At 45.3% G+C, this 18,086-nt stretch overlaps 1 protein-coding gene across 1 annotated transcript in view; it reads left to right on the top strand.

Annotated features, from left to right (window-relative positions):
* The first annotated feature begins 1,951 nt into the window (after window positions 1–1,951).
* Window positions 1,952–18,086, top strand: part of FRMPD1 (FERM and PDZ domain containing 1) — a 33,470-nt gene continuing 17,335 nt past the window's right edge. The window contains exons 1-8 of the mRNA XM_019555418.1: window positions 1,952–2,127; window positions 3,428–3,585; window positions 7,200–7,302; window positions 8,127–8,172; window positions 11,348–11,455; window positions 14,529–14,624; window positions 15,933–16,058; window positions 17,292–17,411. Of these exons, the coding sequence (XP_019410963.1) occupies window positions 2,027–2,127; window positions 3,428–3,585; window positions 7,200–7,302; window positions 8,127–8,172; window positions 11,348–11,455; window positions 14,529–14,624; window positions 15,933–16,058; window positions 17,292–17,411 (858 nt within the window). The 5' untranslated portion in view covers window positions 1,952–2,026. The remainder of the gene's footprint in view (window positions 2,128–3,427; window positions 3,586–7,199; window positions 7,303–8,126; window positions 8,173–11,347; window positions 11,456–14,528; window positions 14,625–15,932; window positions 16,059–17,291; window positions 17,412–18,086) is intronic.

An 18,086-nucleotide genomic window follows, 5' to 3' on the forward strand; every position in this document is an offset into this window, starting at 1 on the left:
TTCAGAGCTGTAGGAAGCTTTCTAGGTTATCAGTCCTTCTATTAGTCGTTATTCCTCTTTGTCCCATCTAGGCACCCAGGAGTGGGTTTAAGCAGGGTAATTTAACATGCACCATTATATTAAAAAGCTTTTGAGCATGGACGACTGCTAAAAAGCATTTGAGCAAGGCAAGTTTAGGTTGGATATTATAAAAAAAATCTCACGAGAAGGGTAGCAAAGCACTAGAACAGGCTACCCAAAAAGGCTGTGGAATCTCCGACCTTCATGATTTTTAAGACCTAGCTGGGATGATCTAGCTGGGGATGCCCCTACTTTGATCATGGGGTTGGACTAAATGACCTCCTTCCAACCCTCATTTTCTATGATTCTACTGATAATACCCCTGTTTAAAAATACATTTGTGGCATGACTGACCCCAAGCATCCAATAATTATGAGTGGGGGTCACCCGCAATTGTGAGATTTGAAAAATACTAACTGGTTTTTTTTCACATGTTCTCTGGTGTTGTAGCTGTTATGTTTTGGGGCTTTTCTCTGCTACCAGGAGACTTCAAAGCTTTTTTTTAATGAAAGGTGAGACTTTAACCTCTTCACAGGCATCCAGAAGCCAGGGGCTTTTAGGAAGAGAATTAACAGAAACAATGAGCTTTGTGATAAAACTGAGAGGGCCCATAGAGAACATGGTTCACAAATGGTTCACAATGCCATGGTTCTGCCTCCTAGAGAACATGGTTCACAAATGGGCACCTACTTGTACTTGGTTTCAGCTTCCTGTTCCCACAAAGACTTTGTCCGTATTACTTCCACAATGCTTCCCAGAGCAGTGCTCCCTGGCACAACCCACCCACCCACTTGTATTCTGCATGTGCTAATCCTAGAAATGAGGCAGTGAAGTTGCCCTGAGGACAAACATAGAGACTATGTACCCTATGTCTCTTCCTGGCACACTCTTTACCCATCTTGCAGTGCAGACACCTTCAGGGACAGACAGAATTGGGGTGGAATAATTCCATTCCACATTATTTTGCAAAATGCACAGATGTGCAAAAGCTCCCAGATTCTAGCCCACTAACTGAAAAGTCTTGGGAAAGAAACCTTACTGTACTCACTCTTTCACATAAACAAACTTTTAAAATAAGAGATAGCAACACTTATGTGGTGAGGCAGACTAGGGCTAGGAATTAACTCCCCCATGGTGGGGTTATCCTGTAACTGCCTTCCTCAAAGTTTAAGGACCCTTGTACCTGGTACTGGCTCCTGTCAGAGAAGGGGATCCTAGTATAGCTGGATGGCTGGTCCTACCCAGTCTGGCACTGTTCTTAAGTTTGTTATTGACAGGGGCACAATCAGAATGTAATCAGTCAGGGCTTGACCCCAGCCTGGGTCCACAACGCAGTGGATCGAGAACAGACAAGGTCAGGAAGCAAGAGTTGTACCTAAAGTATCAGGAGCAGGCAGATCAGGGGACTGAGTTCTATACTGGGATGTGGGGGGTCACTGCAATAGAGCCTCAAGCAATGGGAATCAAGAGCTGGAAGTAAGGATGCAGACCAGAATCAATAGCCAAAGGATCTGGAGCAGACAGCTCCAGCTATAGCTATAAGGGACTGGGACATGGGCAATCACCAAGCTAGAGTCATGAACAAGGAGCCAGGTGTCAGAAGAAGGGGTTCTGGGCTGGAGTCAAGAACCAACAGGCAGAAAACAGGAACAAGGGTGAAGCCAGGAAGCAGGAAACCAAAAAACAGGGCCCAAGGAACAGGAAACTCAGATTAAACAGGCAGGGACTAGGAACTAAGAACAAGATCCAGAAGCCCAAAGCTAGACAGAGACAAGTGTTCTGTTGAGTAGCCTCCTGGGCACTAGCCCATGCAGGCAACTGGAGGCAGCTGTGGGTAGTTAGGCTATGGCTAACCGAGCCCACTCTGGTAACCAGAGCTGATAGGGGGCAAGTTAGCCTTCCTGCTGCTTTGGTTCTTGCAAGTTATCATGTTTTAAGAAAATTAATCTCTCTCTTCTTCAGGTAAATGGAAGATTTGGACACCAACTCATTTCAGTCACGCAAATCTTACAGAATAGAACAAATGGTAGCAAGATGGATCCGCCGATCCCGGGATAGTGCATCGAGGTAAATACATTTTCACATGCAGAAATCCTATTGGTGGGGGATTTTGATGAGAGCTTGAAACAAACATGTTTTCAGCAAGTAAGAAAGAGTCTCCTTTAATATGGATCCAGAGTGGCAGGCTAGAGCTCAGTGCTGTTTGTATTCTGACTGGGTTGTCAATGCTGATTGTAGGTCCTGGAAGCTTTTTCCCAGCTCTGGATGGGCTGCCATGGATTAGGTGAGGTAATTAATGGTATTTAATTGAGGCTAACCTTCCCAACCATTCTTCTTAATCTGCTATTAAGTTCTGTGTGTGCAGAGCAGAACAGGATGGCCTCTGGGAACCAGAATCCAGTATCTTTTCTTAGGACACTGCTTTCAAGCTGACTCATGTTGGTAGCAGTCTGAAGCAGCTTCCTTCTAAAAGCTGTCCCAGAGCACCCATGAAATAGACAAGTGGCCTCAGTCTAGTGCCCCTTTGTTCATCTACTTTCATACTGTGTCCCTTGGTGCCCCCAAGCATCCCTCGTTCTCCCATTCCTCACTGAGCAAATGGAGAGGAGGTTACATGTTAGCTCAGGGATGGAGGTAGAGAGTCCTTGGCCTCCTCTTTCTTCCTTCACTTTGCTCAGCTACAGCTGAGTCACCTGCACAGCTTAACACCATAGCTCAATGAGCTGGACTCTTTACACTCAGGGATGCTGGCTGGGTGGTTACCAGCTGGGAGAAAGGACTCTGGAGCTGCTCCCCCAGTGGCACTGAGCAGAGTCCCTGTTTAGCATGGTTGGTTCTTGCTTCCTTCCTCTTGACTTGGAATAGGGCTTCAGAAGGGAGTCAAAGGTCCCTTCCATTTTGCAGACCTTTTTTCTAGCTGGTGAAGCCATGCTGAGGCTTCTGCTCACTGAGACCACAGAGCCCTCTTCTCTCCCAATGGATCCTCCTGCTCCAAAGGAGGGGGTGACCAAGACACAGCACCTAACATCCAGATGACTGCTCTGCACAGATGTCTAAGACGTGTTCTTTTGCTGCTTCCAAGCTTTGCATTTAACTACTCTCCATGCTGAGCATACAGACAGTGCTGAGTAGAGGGGTTGCTCCTGGTCTCTGATCATGCTGAGGTAGTCAGGACAGTTCTCTGAAGACTCTTTTTTTTAAAGTTCTGTAGATAGTCCCACTGTTTAAGAGGCCCCCTGCGATCCAACCAACCTGTGGTAAACACCTTGACCATTCTCTACTTCCACTCCAGAAGTTCTTAGAAATCATTATTGCATCAACTGATACTAACACCCAGCTTTCTTTCCCACTCTCACTGAATCTGCAGGGGGAGAACATCTGTGGTGGACATCCCATCTGATGGCATTAACCAACCACTGACCCGGGTAAAGCTCACAGTCACAATCCATAAGGATTTGCTTCTCGGTCACTATGGCTTTGAGATATCACCAAACTTGCCTCTCACTATCACATCAGTTGCTGCAGGTAGGAATATCTTCTTCCCTCCCCTACAAGAGCATGGAACAGCATATGTAAAATCTGAGTAAACTGAATAAGGAACCACCATGCTATGACATCAGTGCTTCCATGCCAGATCTCCTCCCTGTAGTGTTCATATATCCTTCTCAGGTTATTTCCATGTCAGTCAACTTGGATTTAGAGCTGACCTCCTCCAGCATGCAGGGGTGTTTGCCTTTGGGGCTGTGGTACCATTCCTCTCCATTATTGTTAGGAAAGTAGTTGATGTAATGGCCTTGTCTGCACTGGCTTCCATTGGGGGAGTGGGTGCACCTGTGAAAACACACCCCACCCCATTAGTCCTACATGTAGCATGGCCAGTGGCCATCCTTGCCAGGCATGTAGCAGTAAGTAGACATGAAGCTAAGGGATTTAGGGGTAGTGCTGGCCATGCATACATGGAGCAGAAGTTAACAGGCAGAGCATGTTTTCCTGGTGCAGTCCCCCACTCAGGTCAGAGACAGTAGACATGCCACATGTGAACTCCAAACTGGATAGTCCAACACCTCCTCTGTCCCTGCCTGAGTCTGCAGTGGCTGCTGCTATGGAAATCTGTTTGACATGTGAGCTGGCTCCCTCCTTTTCAAAGATGTGACTGAAGAGAAGGATCTGCTAATTGTTTTGCATATTGAAACTAGATGTTATGAGCCACATTTTATTACTGATCTGCACAGTAGTTTGCTTCTTATCCCTTACTTCTATGGCTTGGCAGACATGTGTCTGTATGCCAGCATCTTTGTGGTAAACTCATACATTTATGAAGTCACAGGGCGCCTCCTTGAATAATGAATGTCAGGTGAACCATTGGACTCTAGTATCACAGATGAGAGACTTGTTTATTTGATGTGTGCAGTGCTTTGAGGTCCTTCAAGTTCAAAGCTATCAGATAAGTCTAAGTCTAAGACTCTAAGAGGATGGTAGCCTTCTTAATAACCATCCTACATAGGTAACTGCAGGGAATACATAAATATGCAGGAAAGAGGTATTTAAAAGTAAACTTGTTTTAAACATTTTATTTTGAAATGTAACTAAAAAATCATCCTTTTTTAGAGCTGTCACACTGCAACAACCCCTTGTTGCTTCCCCAACTGCAGTAGAGACTGTCAGCACGGTGACAGGGAGATGTATATTGGCGCGCTACAGACAGACCAAACGCACATCAGAGCTTAACTCATATCTGACAGTGGGGGTGAAAAAGAAAAATGGAAAGGGGAAGAATAATTAATCCTGATTGTAAATATTGACATTTGGAGAGTACCCTCAAAATTCTTGGGCTAGGAATTGGACCTGACCATTTAAAATGATATGTTTGTTGGCAGCTGGATGAATTGCATGCACAAATCATGCATACTCATTGTGGAAAACCTGAGCCCTGGGTAGGGTCCTTGATGGTACCATTGCTTGGCCAGGAGGCCCAAGTCACTTAACTGATTTGTAACTCAGTTTCCCTGTCTGTGAAAAGGGGATAATACTCAATCATCAAACTGTGATGATTAACATGCGGTACAGAACTGCAAAGTATATCTATTATTATCCATTACCTCTTAATTTGTAGGTCAGAAGTATGTGGAACCTTCAGCTAAACCGATTTTGGAGAATTTTCTCTTTTATTTGATAATTTGTCTGTGATTGTTGTTGAAGGCTGAATATTTTTGTCATGCAAATGTCTGTGTGGTGCAAAATTTCACACTTTTTCTGTCTATTCTATGGTGCAGGATTGAAAGACCAAAGCTGCATTTTAATAATGTAGCATTTTTCACCTTCTGTGTTTTGCAAACATTAGCTAAGCCACCGTCATGATCCATCTGTTATTCAGATAATAAGTATGAACAGAGAGGTGGGAGCACAGCCCTTGCCACTGCATCTAAGCACTGTGCAGCAGTGAGTGGGCTTACCTCACAACACCTTGAAAATTATGGGAGCATTCCCCACATCTTCTCCAGTTTGGAAACAGGCACAGATCAGAGGAAGCAACTTGACCAAGGTCCCATAAGAAGTAGCAGAGCCACAAGTTGAAGCTAGGTGTGCTAAAACAGCAAGCAGTGTCCTACCCCTGACCCTCAAACCCTCCTAATAGATTCAGGTTTGCCTAGTATCAAATGCTTTAAAAAAAGTTTCCTAGTTGTTGCTAGCTCTTCTTTCCCTGTGTGTTACATAGCCTTTGTTCTGGGCTGAACTCCTAGATTTCTGCAAATGACAATCCACTTGTCATTCTGACCTGATTAAGATTAATCATGTAATGCATCCACAGGCCTTAATCTACAGCCTCAGAGTTAAAGATGTGCTGCACTGTCTTGTGGCAAGAAGGGTCATGTTGGCCATTGTTGGGGAGTCTAAGAGTCATTGTTATGCTGAATCTGCTCTGCTCTGAAGTCCTTGGATAACAAGGATTTAGGGTACATACCCCATCTCTACAAATGACTGGAGGTATTGCATGGTATCATTCTCTCTGGGGCACTTGTTTAATATGAAGATTAAACTAAACTTGTTTAGTATGAAGATGAATATAGAAAAACATAAGAAAATTCCAAGATAAAAGCTTTTGTTAAATTGAAACAAAGTCTCAGAATTCAGGGCTTTAACATAAGGGTAAAATACATCACAGTGTGTCATTGGTATGCTAAAACTAAACTTAAAAGAAATACAAACCTACAAAGGGATGGAAATACAAACTTGAGGCACCCAAACAACTTTACTTCTGCCCTGTGGTGCTACCCCAACAGGGAAAAGAATGGTGGCTTTTAAAATAAATGAAAGATAAAATGGAGCCCCATATTCTCAGATGCCTTCATCTTACTTTGGCCTTTCTTTGGTATCACTAGACACCAGAGTTATGGTTGCTTGTTCATTTCCTGAAGTAAGCAGGTTTGATTTGAAGTCTAACTCTGAATTGTGTCACATTTGAATGAATATGGCTTAAACCTAAGCAGACCAGTGCATTCATCCCCACTGTTTTTGCTCTGAGAACATATTCAGGGAATGGCTCTTCCCTGGGTCCTTTCTTATGCCTCCCTCACCCTTCCTCTCTGGTCCAGTGTTCATGAGGAAGCACAACAACATGCCTTCTTACTAATGTTTCTCTCCTGGTTCTTTTCAGCCCAAACTGGCTCCTATTCCCCTGCTGTAGTCTCAGCTGCCTAGACACTGGTTCCCAGGATGAAAGTATCTGTGGGTCTTTTGTCAGCTGTCATTAGGGGCCAGGAAAATTTGTCTTGCACAGAAAAAGGCCAGGTGTAAGAGTCATGGCATCTCCCCACCCAGAGCTCTTAGCCAAGAGCGGCAGAAAAGGAAAGGGAACACTGAATTGAGCCGGGCCCTGCCCAAAACCTCCCCCCTGAAGCCAAAAAAAGGGATAGAGGGATATCTTAGCAGCTTTCTTCTCCCCATGCCAGCTACCTCCTTCAGCCTTGAGCAGCCAGTTCCATATGCAGACTGAGCTGGTGGGGGAATGGAGAGAGTTTGCTCTTGGTGTCCAAAACTACAGGATACCCAGTGCTGTACTGCAGACAGAGAGAAGTCCATTCAGTCACAAGCCAGAGAGGAGCTGCTTGGAGTACTCACTTGACACTGATCTCTGATAGGAAGCACAGCTGACGGGAAGATTCTGCCTGGCGATCAGATACTCAAGATCAATAGTGAAGCTGTGGAGGGCATTTCAATTGAGAAAACAGCTGATATTATAAGGTATGGGCCTGTCTGTGGGGTGGGAGATAAAGATTTACATTGTATGGATTCTATCCATGTTGTTTCCAGGGATAGTGCATCAGAGATAGGTGTGTGCTATGGGCACATGAGTTTGAACACAGCTGTACTAGAGATACACTCTGTCTCTCAGATTGTAAATGCTACGTTTGCAGTTGCGTAACTGAGGGGGGACAACTAGAGCCGTAACCCCAGCTGCCAGTTTAATGTAGGGACACAAATAGCTGTTACTTCAGCAGCAGCTGACCACACAGCCATCTAGGAAACTGGTGTTGTCCTGTGTATTGCAGCTCCCCCGAGCATGGAGATGCCTTGCTATGCCTCTGGTTGTATGACAATGCTTAGGAACCACAACCAAAACCTCACAGGATGAAGTACCGTGCGTGCACAAATATGCACTGATCACAAAGAGGCTGTGAAGTTTGAACATGCTTAGTCCATCTGGAGGTGCAGAGCAGTTGGCTTTGTAAAAAAAAGGAGACAATAGCACACTGAGTGTGTGTAACACTCCTGATAGAAAACACCAAGAGTCAAGGTCACTCATAGAGCCAGCTAGTGTCACTTTGCCTCTCACAGGCAAAGCACCTCCCTGCTAAAGTTGTGCTCCTGGGTTAAAGGACAGGGCATGTCCCCAGGCATCTCTGTGACCATTGCCAACCCTTTGTTCCCTCCCAAGAGTGTGTAAAACAGAAAATCCCATGGGTCAATGGCTTTGTGCACAGCAGAAGCCAGCAGTGTTGGTTCTTGGGTGGAAGGCAGCATTTTGCTTGCTTCCCAGATCTGCTGATAATATTTGTCTGTTACAGGGAATCCGGAGATGAGCTGCTGCTGACAGTTCTGCGATGCACCTTGGTAAATTTCAATACTTTCCTTAGAGTTGCTCCCCACAGGCAGGGAGCAGAGCTGAGTCCACTGGTGGGGGAAGGAGCTGGAACTGGCTTAGACTGATGGGCCACATTCAGTTTGTGAGGCTGGGTATTAATGGCAGGCAGTTACAGCAAAAGCCATAAAGGAGGTGTTACTCACAGGGGGCCTGATGTTGCCCCTCAGAGAGCCATATCTGCAGACATGCTGCTTATAGCTGTACTGCCTAAGAAAGCTGTAATGTGGACCATCTTCCCACAAACCACTGACCTCAGCAGAGCCGCCTGCCAGAGAGAATGGCCATCGTCAGGGAGACGCGTACGTTCATATTGTTGCTCACCACTGCCCTCCAGAGTCACCATCTAGCTCCTAGCCCTTGGGCAGCACTATGGATTTTCTTACTAGGCACTGTCCCAGAGCCCCTAGGGCAGAAAGGGAGCTTCCCCAAGCACTGTTAATTGGCACTTGCTGATCCCCTGGGTTGGAAAAGGATGCTGCAGAGTTTGGCTGAACCCACCCTTCTTTCCGCATACAGGCAAGACTCCATGTGGCACTGTTCAGGGGACCATTGGGACAAAGCTGGCTCAGGGGAAGTGGCTGTGTTACAGTGACAAAGCCCAGGCACCTCTCCTGGAGTTTGGAACTGGGAGGTGGGGTGTACTGGAGGTGTTGATGGGCCGGCCAGCCAGGCCTGGTACATATGTGGTAACATCCTGCACCTGCAGGGGGTGATGGCGTCTCAGCATCCCTTGGGGTGCAGAGAAAATTAATTGAAGAATCTGGCACTCTTCAGAGAAGCTTTAATGCTGTTTTAATGTCAGGAAGAAACATTTTCACAGCTCTTTCTGGGAAGTGTTGGCCTCTTCTGGATGTGCAGAAGTCTGTATTTCCAAGCACAGCCCTGCAGTCTTCTCTAGGGATTGCTCGGCATGTGTCCTGAGGGGCTATTAAGAGGGCAGTCCTTCATGTCAGCACCCTCATAGGATGCTCTCTTAACCCTCTAGTGGGGTCCACATGCCTTTTGAAGCTGTTGGCATCAGCTGGAAGATTAAACATTGTTCTCCAGGCTCCTGTATGATCATCTATTGCACCTTAGGGGAGAGAGTGTTAATTCTGAAAGTCCTGGTTACCTGACACATCTCAGATCTTGCTGCTTGAAGCTACTAAATGTTTGATCTTCTTTCCTCTCATCCTGGGTGGTTCTGTAAGTCTCTGCAGTTCTAGTTTCCTCCTAAATCAGGAAGCCCCCATGTCTTCCTTGGGGCTGAGCACTAAGTATGTAACCTAGATTTGGACAAAAAAAAGTGAGGTTTTGTATTAAAATGTGTGGGCTGATAGCTGATTCATGTCACGTGAAGTTCCCTAAAAAGGCTGTAATGCCTCCCAGGATGTATTCATCCAAACAAATTTTAATGTGGGTTTGTCAAGCAGAGCTACAAAGGAAGAACAGAAATGGGCTTGTGCTTTTTTGGATTCTTGTGATGCGTGAAGATGGCCTGAAAGAGATTTTAATTTTTTCCCCCCTCAAATGGTTAGGTTGTTTCTGCTTATATTTCTAAGATTTATTTTTGCAAAAAAAAAAATGTCAAGTTTCCTCTCCCCTTGTTGTGCTGGAAGATTTTCTGGAGGTCTCAGGCTCAGGTTTTAACTGTTCTTGAAGATGTGATAGGGGTTAAATCTTTTCAACAAAAATATTTTCCCTAGCATTTCTTGATGTTTGTGTTAATCAGGTGTTACTAAAACCAAACTGAGCTACCAATGCCTTAAATACTTAGAGCAGATGACCATTTCCCTCTTCAGTTAGTAGTTTCCCTTCCATGGTTTCCTGGACCTGAGGATCCTACCAGTGCTCTAGCTGATCATGATGTCCTCCAGAAAAAAGTGGGGTAGACAAGACTTGAATGCCTCATGTTTAAAAATAAGCAAAGAAAGAATTTGAAAGTAATTGCTTTTGAAAGAGAGGAGGAAAGAGAACCCCTCTCTGGTCTTCATGCATCATAAAGAGGAAACAGGGCACAACCCCCTTTTTGTTTTTCCTTTGCAGGTCACTTTAAGGATACCAACAAACACCCAAATCAGCCTTGGTTGCTTGGGGTTGTCATTTGCCCCACTTCTCAGCTGAGAGGTACTGCCTCCTTGATGGATATGCCACTCTTCTCTTGGGTCTCCTTTCTCTTCTTGAAAGTATGACAGAAGCATTATCTCAGATATGTGGGCCTCAAAAGGGGCATCCTCCACTGTGTCTGCTTTTGTGTGTGATTCTTGTCAGCAGGATACTCTACAGGTTCCACCGGTTTGGAGGATGACATTGTTCAGCTGGAGAAAAGACATTTTTTCCTTCCCTATAAATGGCGTTTCTCCAGTAAACAAGGCCGCTCTGAAAAGAGCTTATATTTATTGAGTGTCATGGGAACAGAGCAGCACACACAGGAGTTTCTACACCATATCAAATCAATTAAGTGGCCAGCGACAGATGGGTGCCCCTTTTCACCCATCCCATCTTCTTAGGTATGGTCACCTTGTAAAAGAGAACGGTGATTTGGCATGAACACATACCTGTTTGTCAGAGATGGCACTTGACACTGCGTTAACTTTTTAGGTTTCCCAAAAGCCTGGAAGTGAATGGCTCATACTGGGGTGTGGCTGCAGAATAATTTTAGCATGTTCTGTAGAAAAATATACCTTTGAAGGATTCTTCTGAAATGAATGCAAATGGAGGGGTATTTACATTAACCTGCAATCTTCTGACTGACCAGTTGGTTGTTAGGCAGTGTCGACAAGTAAACAAGACATCTCTGTGTTCGTGTGACACCTTTGAATTCTAGGCCAGTGGTTGCTAGCTGCTGCTTTAAGTATGTCCCTATACCACTGTCATATGGTTAACCTTTCAGTGTCCCCAATCAGTAGCAGGCCCTGGTTGTCAAGTTTTATCCTGTGGGGCTAGGAAGCAGTCTCAAATCAATTACAATTTAGCACAAGACCAGTGAAATGGTGTGGCTGTATGATCACTGTATGGTGTGGCTGGCACTGGTTAGATTGCTACGTGTTCCTCAAAGGACTGTGTCCGACCATTTTAGATCATGGAGACCTACTGCACGTGCCTCTGGTTTTCATGTTCAGTCACAGTAAGATCAATTGCAAATACAGTGCCGCTGTTTTTTAGGGTGGGCCCAAATCATCATTCCTGACAGAAGAGAAGCGGGCAAGGCTCAAAACAAATCCCGTCAAAGTGCGTTTTGCTGAGGAGGTGTTGGTGAACGGACATTCGCAGGTCAGTGCAGTGCTGTAACAGTCATTGCCAGTAACTGCTCAGGCATGATGTTCTCCCTGCTTTCCTTCCCTTCAAATTTTCTTAAGTTAAATATGTTATGCCATCTCTCTCTCATATGGGGAGTGATACAGCCACAGAGTTTCCTAACAAATCAAGGGCGTGTGTAGAGAAAACAGGGGCCCTAAATTGAAATGGGCCTCTGTTCTTGAGCAGAAGTGGGTTTTTAAAAACACCGCTTCAATTTAGGGCCCTTTAAACCCCTGTATCGTGCACACACCCAGCATATAACTGCCTCTCCGGTGGCAGGGAGGGGAGGGTGAGCTGCCAGCAGGTGGAGTGGTCCCTGGGCTGCAAGGGGGGTTGGTGCTTCCTTCTCAGCAGTGGTGGCCCCCCCCCGGCGGCACCCGCTTGTAGGCACTCAGCTTGAGGAGTCCCAGGGGGCACCACAGCCATGGAGCGAAGCACCAGGTCCCTGCACAGCTCAGGCAGGCAGGCTGGTTCCCGGGGGGGAAATCAGACACGCCACTTTTCTTGGGTGCAGACTGCCTTCCCAGGATGCTGCCAGGCTGCCTGCAGGGCTTCCTGCAGAGCCTCTGAGCTGCACAGAGCCTGGTACTTCACTCTGCAGCAGTAGGGGCAGCAAACTAAAATTCCTCAGAGTTTACTGTGCCCTGAGTCATTTAAGGTGCATTATGCCACCAGATTTTCTAGAGTGGCTGTAATTAACGTGCAGTATGCCACTGATGCATGCAAACACCAACACGATTAGAGCGGTGCAAAAGCATTTAGCCCGCTTTAAAGTGTTATGCACAGATATGCCTAATTTTGTCTACACATGGCCTAAGAGGTAGAGAGGGTGCCATCTGAGATTCCAGGAATGAAGTCCAGTCCCCATCCTCCCAACCCCATCCTCAAAACAGTGAACAACAGTAGTAACCACTTCTTTCTTCAGAGGTAAAAGTGCTGCTGGAAAATTGATTCCTTCTTTGCTCTGGCTGACCTGGTGATTCCCAGACAGCACAGTGGGACAGAGAGCATATGTTGCTAGCAGGTTGGTCATTTTGCCTGACAAACTCCAGCTGCAGTCTAACTCCCCAGGCATCACTAGTCCTTTCCCTGTCTCTTCTGTCCTTCTTGGAGGCTTGTTCTTGTTCTGATGGCTTGTCCTTTGCCCAGGAGAGGGTCAACCAAGCAAATGGGACAAGGATGCTACTGTCCCTACTGCTTAGCCTGCCAGTTAATTATGATTCCCTACACACTGAAACCTTTTCATTCCAACCAGCTGTCCCTAGAAGTCCTGAGCTTTCAGCACCCACTGAGGAAGTTCTAACCAGATTTTTATCCTGATTCTGGAAAGCATCTTTGTTCAGCTCAGCACCTAAGCATGTGTTTATGTCCTATTTTCTACCAAGACACTTATACATGTGCTTACAATAACTGTATGCTTAAATACTGTCCTGAATTGGGCTTAGATGTGAAACAAAATAGAGAAACCTAAACTCTTTCTAAATTAATTGCAAGCATTCTGAGCTCTTACTTTCATGGTGTTAAATCTTGCTAGCATCCTGTTAGTGCAAGGTTAATTTTGAAGGTGACAGCAGTCTACTTCCTCTTCAGGAGTCCTGGTTGTGAAGTTATAGCCCACACTTCCCCTGGACTCTTCAGGGTGATAAATGGTAGAAGAGTCAATAAATTCCTAAGCCACTAATGTTGTAATTTAAATCACAACTAAGTCAGTAGTCTCCTTGCATGCTCTGAGGAAAAATGGAATTAGCCTATACTTACATATTCTGTATTAAGCAAAAGAGTTAAGTCATTAGATGCACATCAGAACTGGACTGAGTCTCTAAAGTAAAATCATAGCAAGCAGGTTGTTTGCAAACCAGTAATAGTTGGAGGATGTAAGCTCACAGTACATTTCTGCTTTCTGGAAGAGCAATGTTCAGCCCTGACAACTGTTTCTTTATGTTCCCATCAAAAAAACTGTCCCTCCTTTTAGATGAAAGTGGGGATGGAAGATTACAATATGTGAAATGTTAGTACAATTCCAACAATCGTGCAGCCTACTTCTTCAGGAAATGTACTGCTATTGTCATCCTAATGGAACATTGCTAACTGAGCTAAACGCCATTTGGAAAAAGCCCAAAAGCTCCCTCATGCAGCTGCAACTTGAAACTTCAATTAGAGCATAAATTGTTGATGAGTCCAAATGCTTTCAAACCTCCATTTGCCAGCATAAATTTTGTTTATATCCATATGGCCAAGCTATATGCAGAAGACAGGTCATCAAGGGTTACTGAAAGGTCAGTATCAGTAAGTGTATTTTGGTATATTTGGAAGCTGTGGATCAAATTGTAAGCTGGGGTAAATTGAATTTTTGTTTCCAATGTCAGTAGAGCTACTGACATTTATATCATTTGAGGATCTGGCCCTTTATTTTTAGAATTAATTTTTAAATAGTCTACAAGATCCTGCCAACAGGGAATAAAATTATCAACCTGTCTGGGCCAACAGAACTGTAAACTACAGCAGTTGTGAAGAGTGGACATCATCATTTCATGAGTTGAATGTAGCTTCAATCATCAAGTATGTTTTTTAATTTGTCTATAAATTCTATATAGATGTAGGGAGAGAGAGAGTCCAAGCAGAAATGTGGGCTGAGTTTGCAATGCTTTATTCAAGTAGCCAGGGATCCTTAGATTGGCTCTTCAAATGGGGAAAACTGGCATGGCTTCACTCATATCAATGGAGACACTGATTTATCCCAGCCAAACATATGACCTAATATGAGACGAGACAGTTTCAGCTCACTATCACTACCATAAATGAGGCATTTTTCTCTTGGGTGCCCAAATAGAAATGGGACCATATGGCTCAATGGACTTTTAGAAGGAAGAAATAATCTGTTATTGATGCCTCATAAGGTGCCACATATAGAGAAAGTTCTTCGCTTATACCTATATTTCTTGTGTTACCAAATTGTTACCACAGCAAGTTCTGGAACACTAAAGCAGCCTGGTTCGCTGCAGCCCAGCACGTGGGGACTGACTCTTCTTGTTTTTTTGCTATGCAGGGGAATTCTCTTCTGTGCATGCCTAATGTACTCAAGGTGTACCTGGAAAATGGACAGACCAAGGCTTTCAAATTTGAGAGCACCACCACTGTGAAGGTATGAGGGTTGCATTGTTTACTATTTTCTTTTTAATCTGCAACTCCACAGAAGATAAAATAGATTTAATATACCACAGAGAACCAAAGCACTTGTGACAGGATCCCTGGGAAATATCCCAGGGTTGGCATGTACACACATCACCTTTCTAATCAGAATTTAGTGAGAGGCTAAATGCACTGCTGCTTTTCTGCCATTGATTTAATGATGAAATCCTGTGATAACTTTCAGAGGTACTTTGTAATATCCCAGGATAAACTTTTACTACCTCTTGTCTCGGAAACATTTTTAGGTTTTATCCCAGGACAATGGACACAGAGGTCTGTATGATTGCACTTTGTCCCAGGATAAAGTAATTTATCCTGGAATAAATGCAATATCTGATTGCAGCCTCTGTGTGTTTGAATGCGTAACTACCATTTTTATCAAGTCTGTTCCTTGTGCAGTATGGATACATAAACATCCACATTGTTACCCAGCACACACAATAGGCTGCACTCTGGCCAGGCAGATACATGGCTCTGTACACATGCGTCTGTCCAAATAAAGCAAAATCCCGTGACGAGCAGATTTTAGATGCCAGGGGAGGGGGGCCTCCCATGTTTTAGCTCATTAGTCTAGTGGTGTGGGCACTCAGGAAGGAAGGAGAAAACCCAAGGGAGGTACTAGTCCAGGGGTGTCCAATCTCTTGGCCCTGTAGGCTGAATGAGTGGTGTGGGATTGGTCCACAGGTGGCCTGATTCAGCCATGTGCCCAGATCCAACCACACATTGGCACAACCTGATGGGCTTCAAAATTTGGCAGCAGGGGAAGAGCAATTAATGCTGCCACTCTGCCACTGCCAAATTTCTGGACTCTAGTGGAGCCCTGCAGGCCAGATCTGGCCCATGGGTCAGGGGTTGAGCGCCCCTGTTCCAGAGACCACCCTTTGGCCAGAAGGGGTTTGACTCTGCATCTCTGGCTCTGCTCTTTGGAATGAACTACAAAGGACCCTTAGGGCACAGCTAAAAGATCCTTGGTCAGGCCAAGATTAGGATCTGATGAAGACTTAGGCTTGAGAGTGGTATCCAAAAGTCAGTAAAAGGAGATATCTAGGCAGCATCCAGATCTGAGAAGCCCATCACCCCCACCTAGTCTGGAGCAGACTGGGGCAAAAGAAAACTTGCTGCTCTGCCACAAGTTCCTGGGGAGAGGTGCCAGATCCCACCCTTCCCATTAGAGAACCTGCACCTTCTTCCCTCAGCCTAGCATCTCAGCTTTTGCAGTAGGCGGTACTGAAATGTGGTTCTCTGCATTTGTCTTTGCCAGGACATAATTCTCACCTTAAAAGAGAAGCTCTCGATTCAGAGCATCGAGCACTTTGCTCTGGCCTTGGAAGAACAGTACAACATTGCTAAGCTCTATCTTCTACATGAAGATGAGCTCATCGAACAGGTCAGTGCTGGCAACGAAGGTTATGAAACTTATTTGTTGTGCAGTTCATTTCAAAAGCTCCCCAGTGCCATGGCTGCCCTCCTGAGAGAAACACAGAGACAGCTCTACTGTGTTTAACTCCATTTAAAAGTAAAACCCAAATTGGGATTTACACCTCCACAGATATATTGCTATCAGATCCTGTTTCCTATACGTGTTCCATGTGCCTCAGCTAGTGACAGCTTCGAAGCTTTGATTTGCTGCTCCAGATGTTCTGATGAGGTGACAGAAATAGCACTATGCAACACACACATTCTTAGCAGCTTGCTCTGCCCCTGGAGACTGCCATGGGTGACAGTCAAAGGGGTTTGCATTGCTCAGGTAAAGATCGGTGGTTGATATGAAGCTGCACATTTCTTTCTGCTGCTAGAGGCACCCATCTCAAAAATGATTAGGGGCCTGGGAGGCAAGACTTATGACAAAAGGCTGAAAGAACTAGGGTTATCTAACTTGAAGAAGAGAAGACTGTGGGGGTATTTGATTACAATCTTAGAACCCCTGAAGGGTGATTAAAGAAAAGATGGAGATGGGCTTTTCTTTGTGGCCGCAAGCAGCAGCAGAAGAAATCTAGGTTGGAGATTGAAGGAACTTTCTGACTATGAGGGTGGTCAAGTATTGAAACAGGCTACCTAGAGAAGCTGTGGAATCCCCATCCTTGGAAATTTTCTAGAGCAGGTTTGACAAAAACTTGCCTGGGATGGTTTAGTCAGGAATGATCCTGCCTTGAGCTGGACTAGATGACCTTGGGGAGGACCTTATTTTCCTAACCCCTGGTTGAACATTTATGTTGGACCACATAAATAATACAGGCTGGCATCTTCAGAACTAGTTAGCAGAGAGGGGTCTGCTGCACCCTGAAGTCATTCAAAGTTTTACCCTGGTAAGCTTAAGCGAAAGCTGGGCATCATTGCATTTGAAAAGTGGAGCTTTAAACCAAGTTCAGCAGTGGAGCTGCCTCCATGTGATGTGTGGAAGGGAAGCAAACAGAATGAGAGAAACATACCCAGAAAATGTAGCATCAGCAACGTCCCACTCTGACTAGAGAGGCAGCCTCTGTAGCAGAGGCCACTGCTTCATTCACTTATGTAAACAACCTTCACTGATTCATGGCACTCACTAGCCAAGGTTCAGACTATTGAGTTGGGGGCGATTAGAGCCTTGCTGTTCAATGCTGGTGCATTCTGTCTGTTCCAGGTGGTCCAAAGGAAGGAATCCCATGACTACCGGTGCCTCTTCCGGGTGTGCTTTATCCCAAAGGACCCACTAGACCTCCTGCAGGAGGATCCAGTTGCCTTCGAGTACCTCTATCTGCAGGTGAAAGTTTAGTGTCACATGCTTCCTACAGGATGGGGAAACTTCCCCAACTGAGGCCTTTAGCCTCCCATTTAAGCAGAACTGTGATTTTAAAACAGCTTAGTGCAGTGGACACTGGATGTGTCTACACGAGACACTACATTGCCATAGCAACGGGCTAGAGTGACATTGCTACTGCAAGATAGCATTGGCAGGCATGAACCGTAATGCTGATGTTACTGTGCAGTAGCAATGAGCTCATTGCTACTGCTCAGTAGGGTCAGAAACGACCTATGCACTGCCTGGACTATGCAGTGACAATGGTTACTGCGCAGTTGGGGGCACATGTAGACATGCCCGCTAAGAGCTAAGTGTGTTATTATAAAATGCTGAATGTGTTATTTTAGCTTAGGTAGGTTCAGCTTTAACTGATCCTAATCAAGCCTGTTCATAAATTTGGATTTGACCTGTTTACCACGTGCACCATTCATAAATGAGCCCAACGAGGGCCAAGAAGCAGGAGGCAACAGGTCCATCCCAGCCTAGATTTGCTTGGACTGGCAGAGTTAAGGCAGGCCTGTTGCTGTAGCCAATGGCACACAAGGGAGTTATGTGGCTGGCGTCGCACCCAGCTGCCTTTGATGTCCAAACAGCTCAGTACTTTGGCACATGGAAGGTGCAACTGAAGGTACTCAT

The sequence above is a fragment of the Crocodylus porosus genome, unplaced genomic scaffold (assembly GCF_001723895.1).
Source record: "Crocodylus porosus isolate Cpor-Errol unplaced genomic scaffold, CroPor_comp1, whole genome shotgun sequence".
In the NCBI taxonomy this organism is placed as follows: Eukaryota; Metazoa; Chordata; order Crocodylia; family Crocodylidae; genus Crocodylus; species Crocodylus porosus.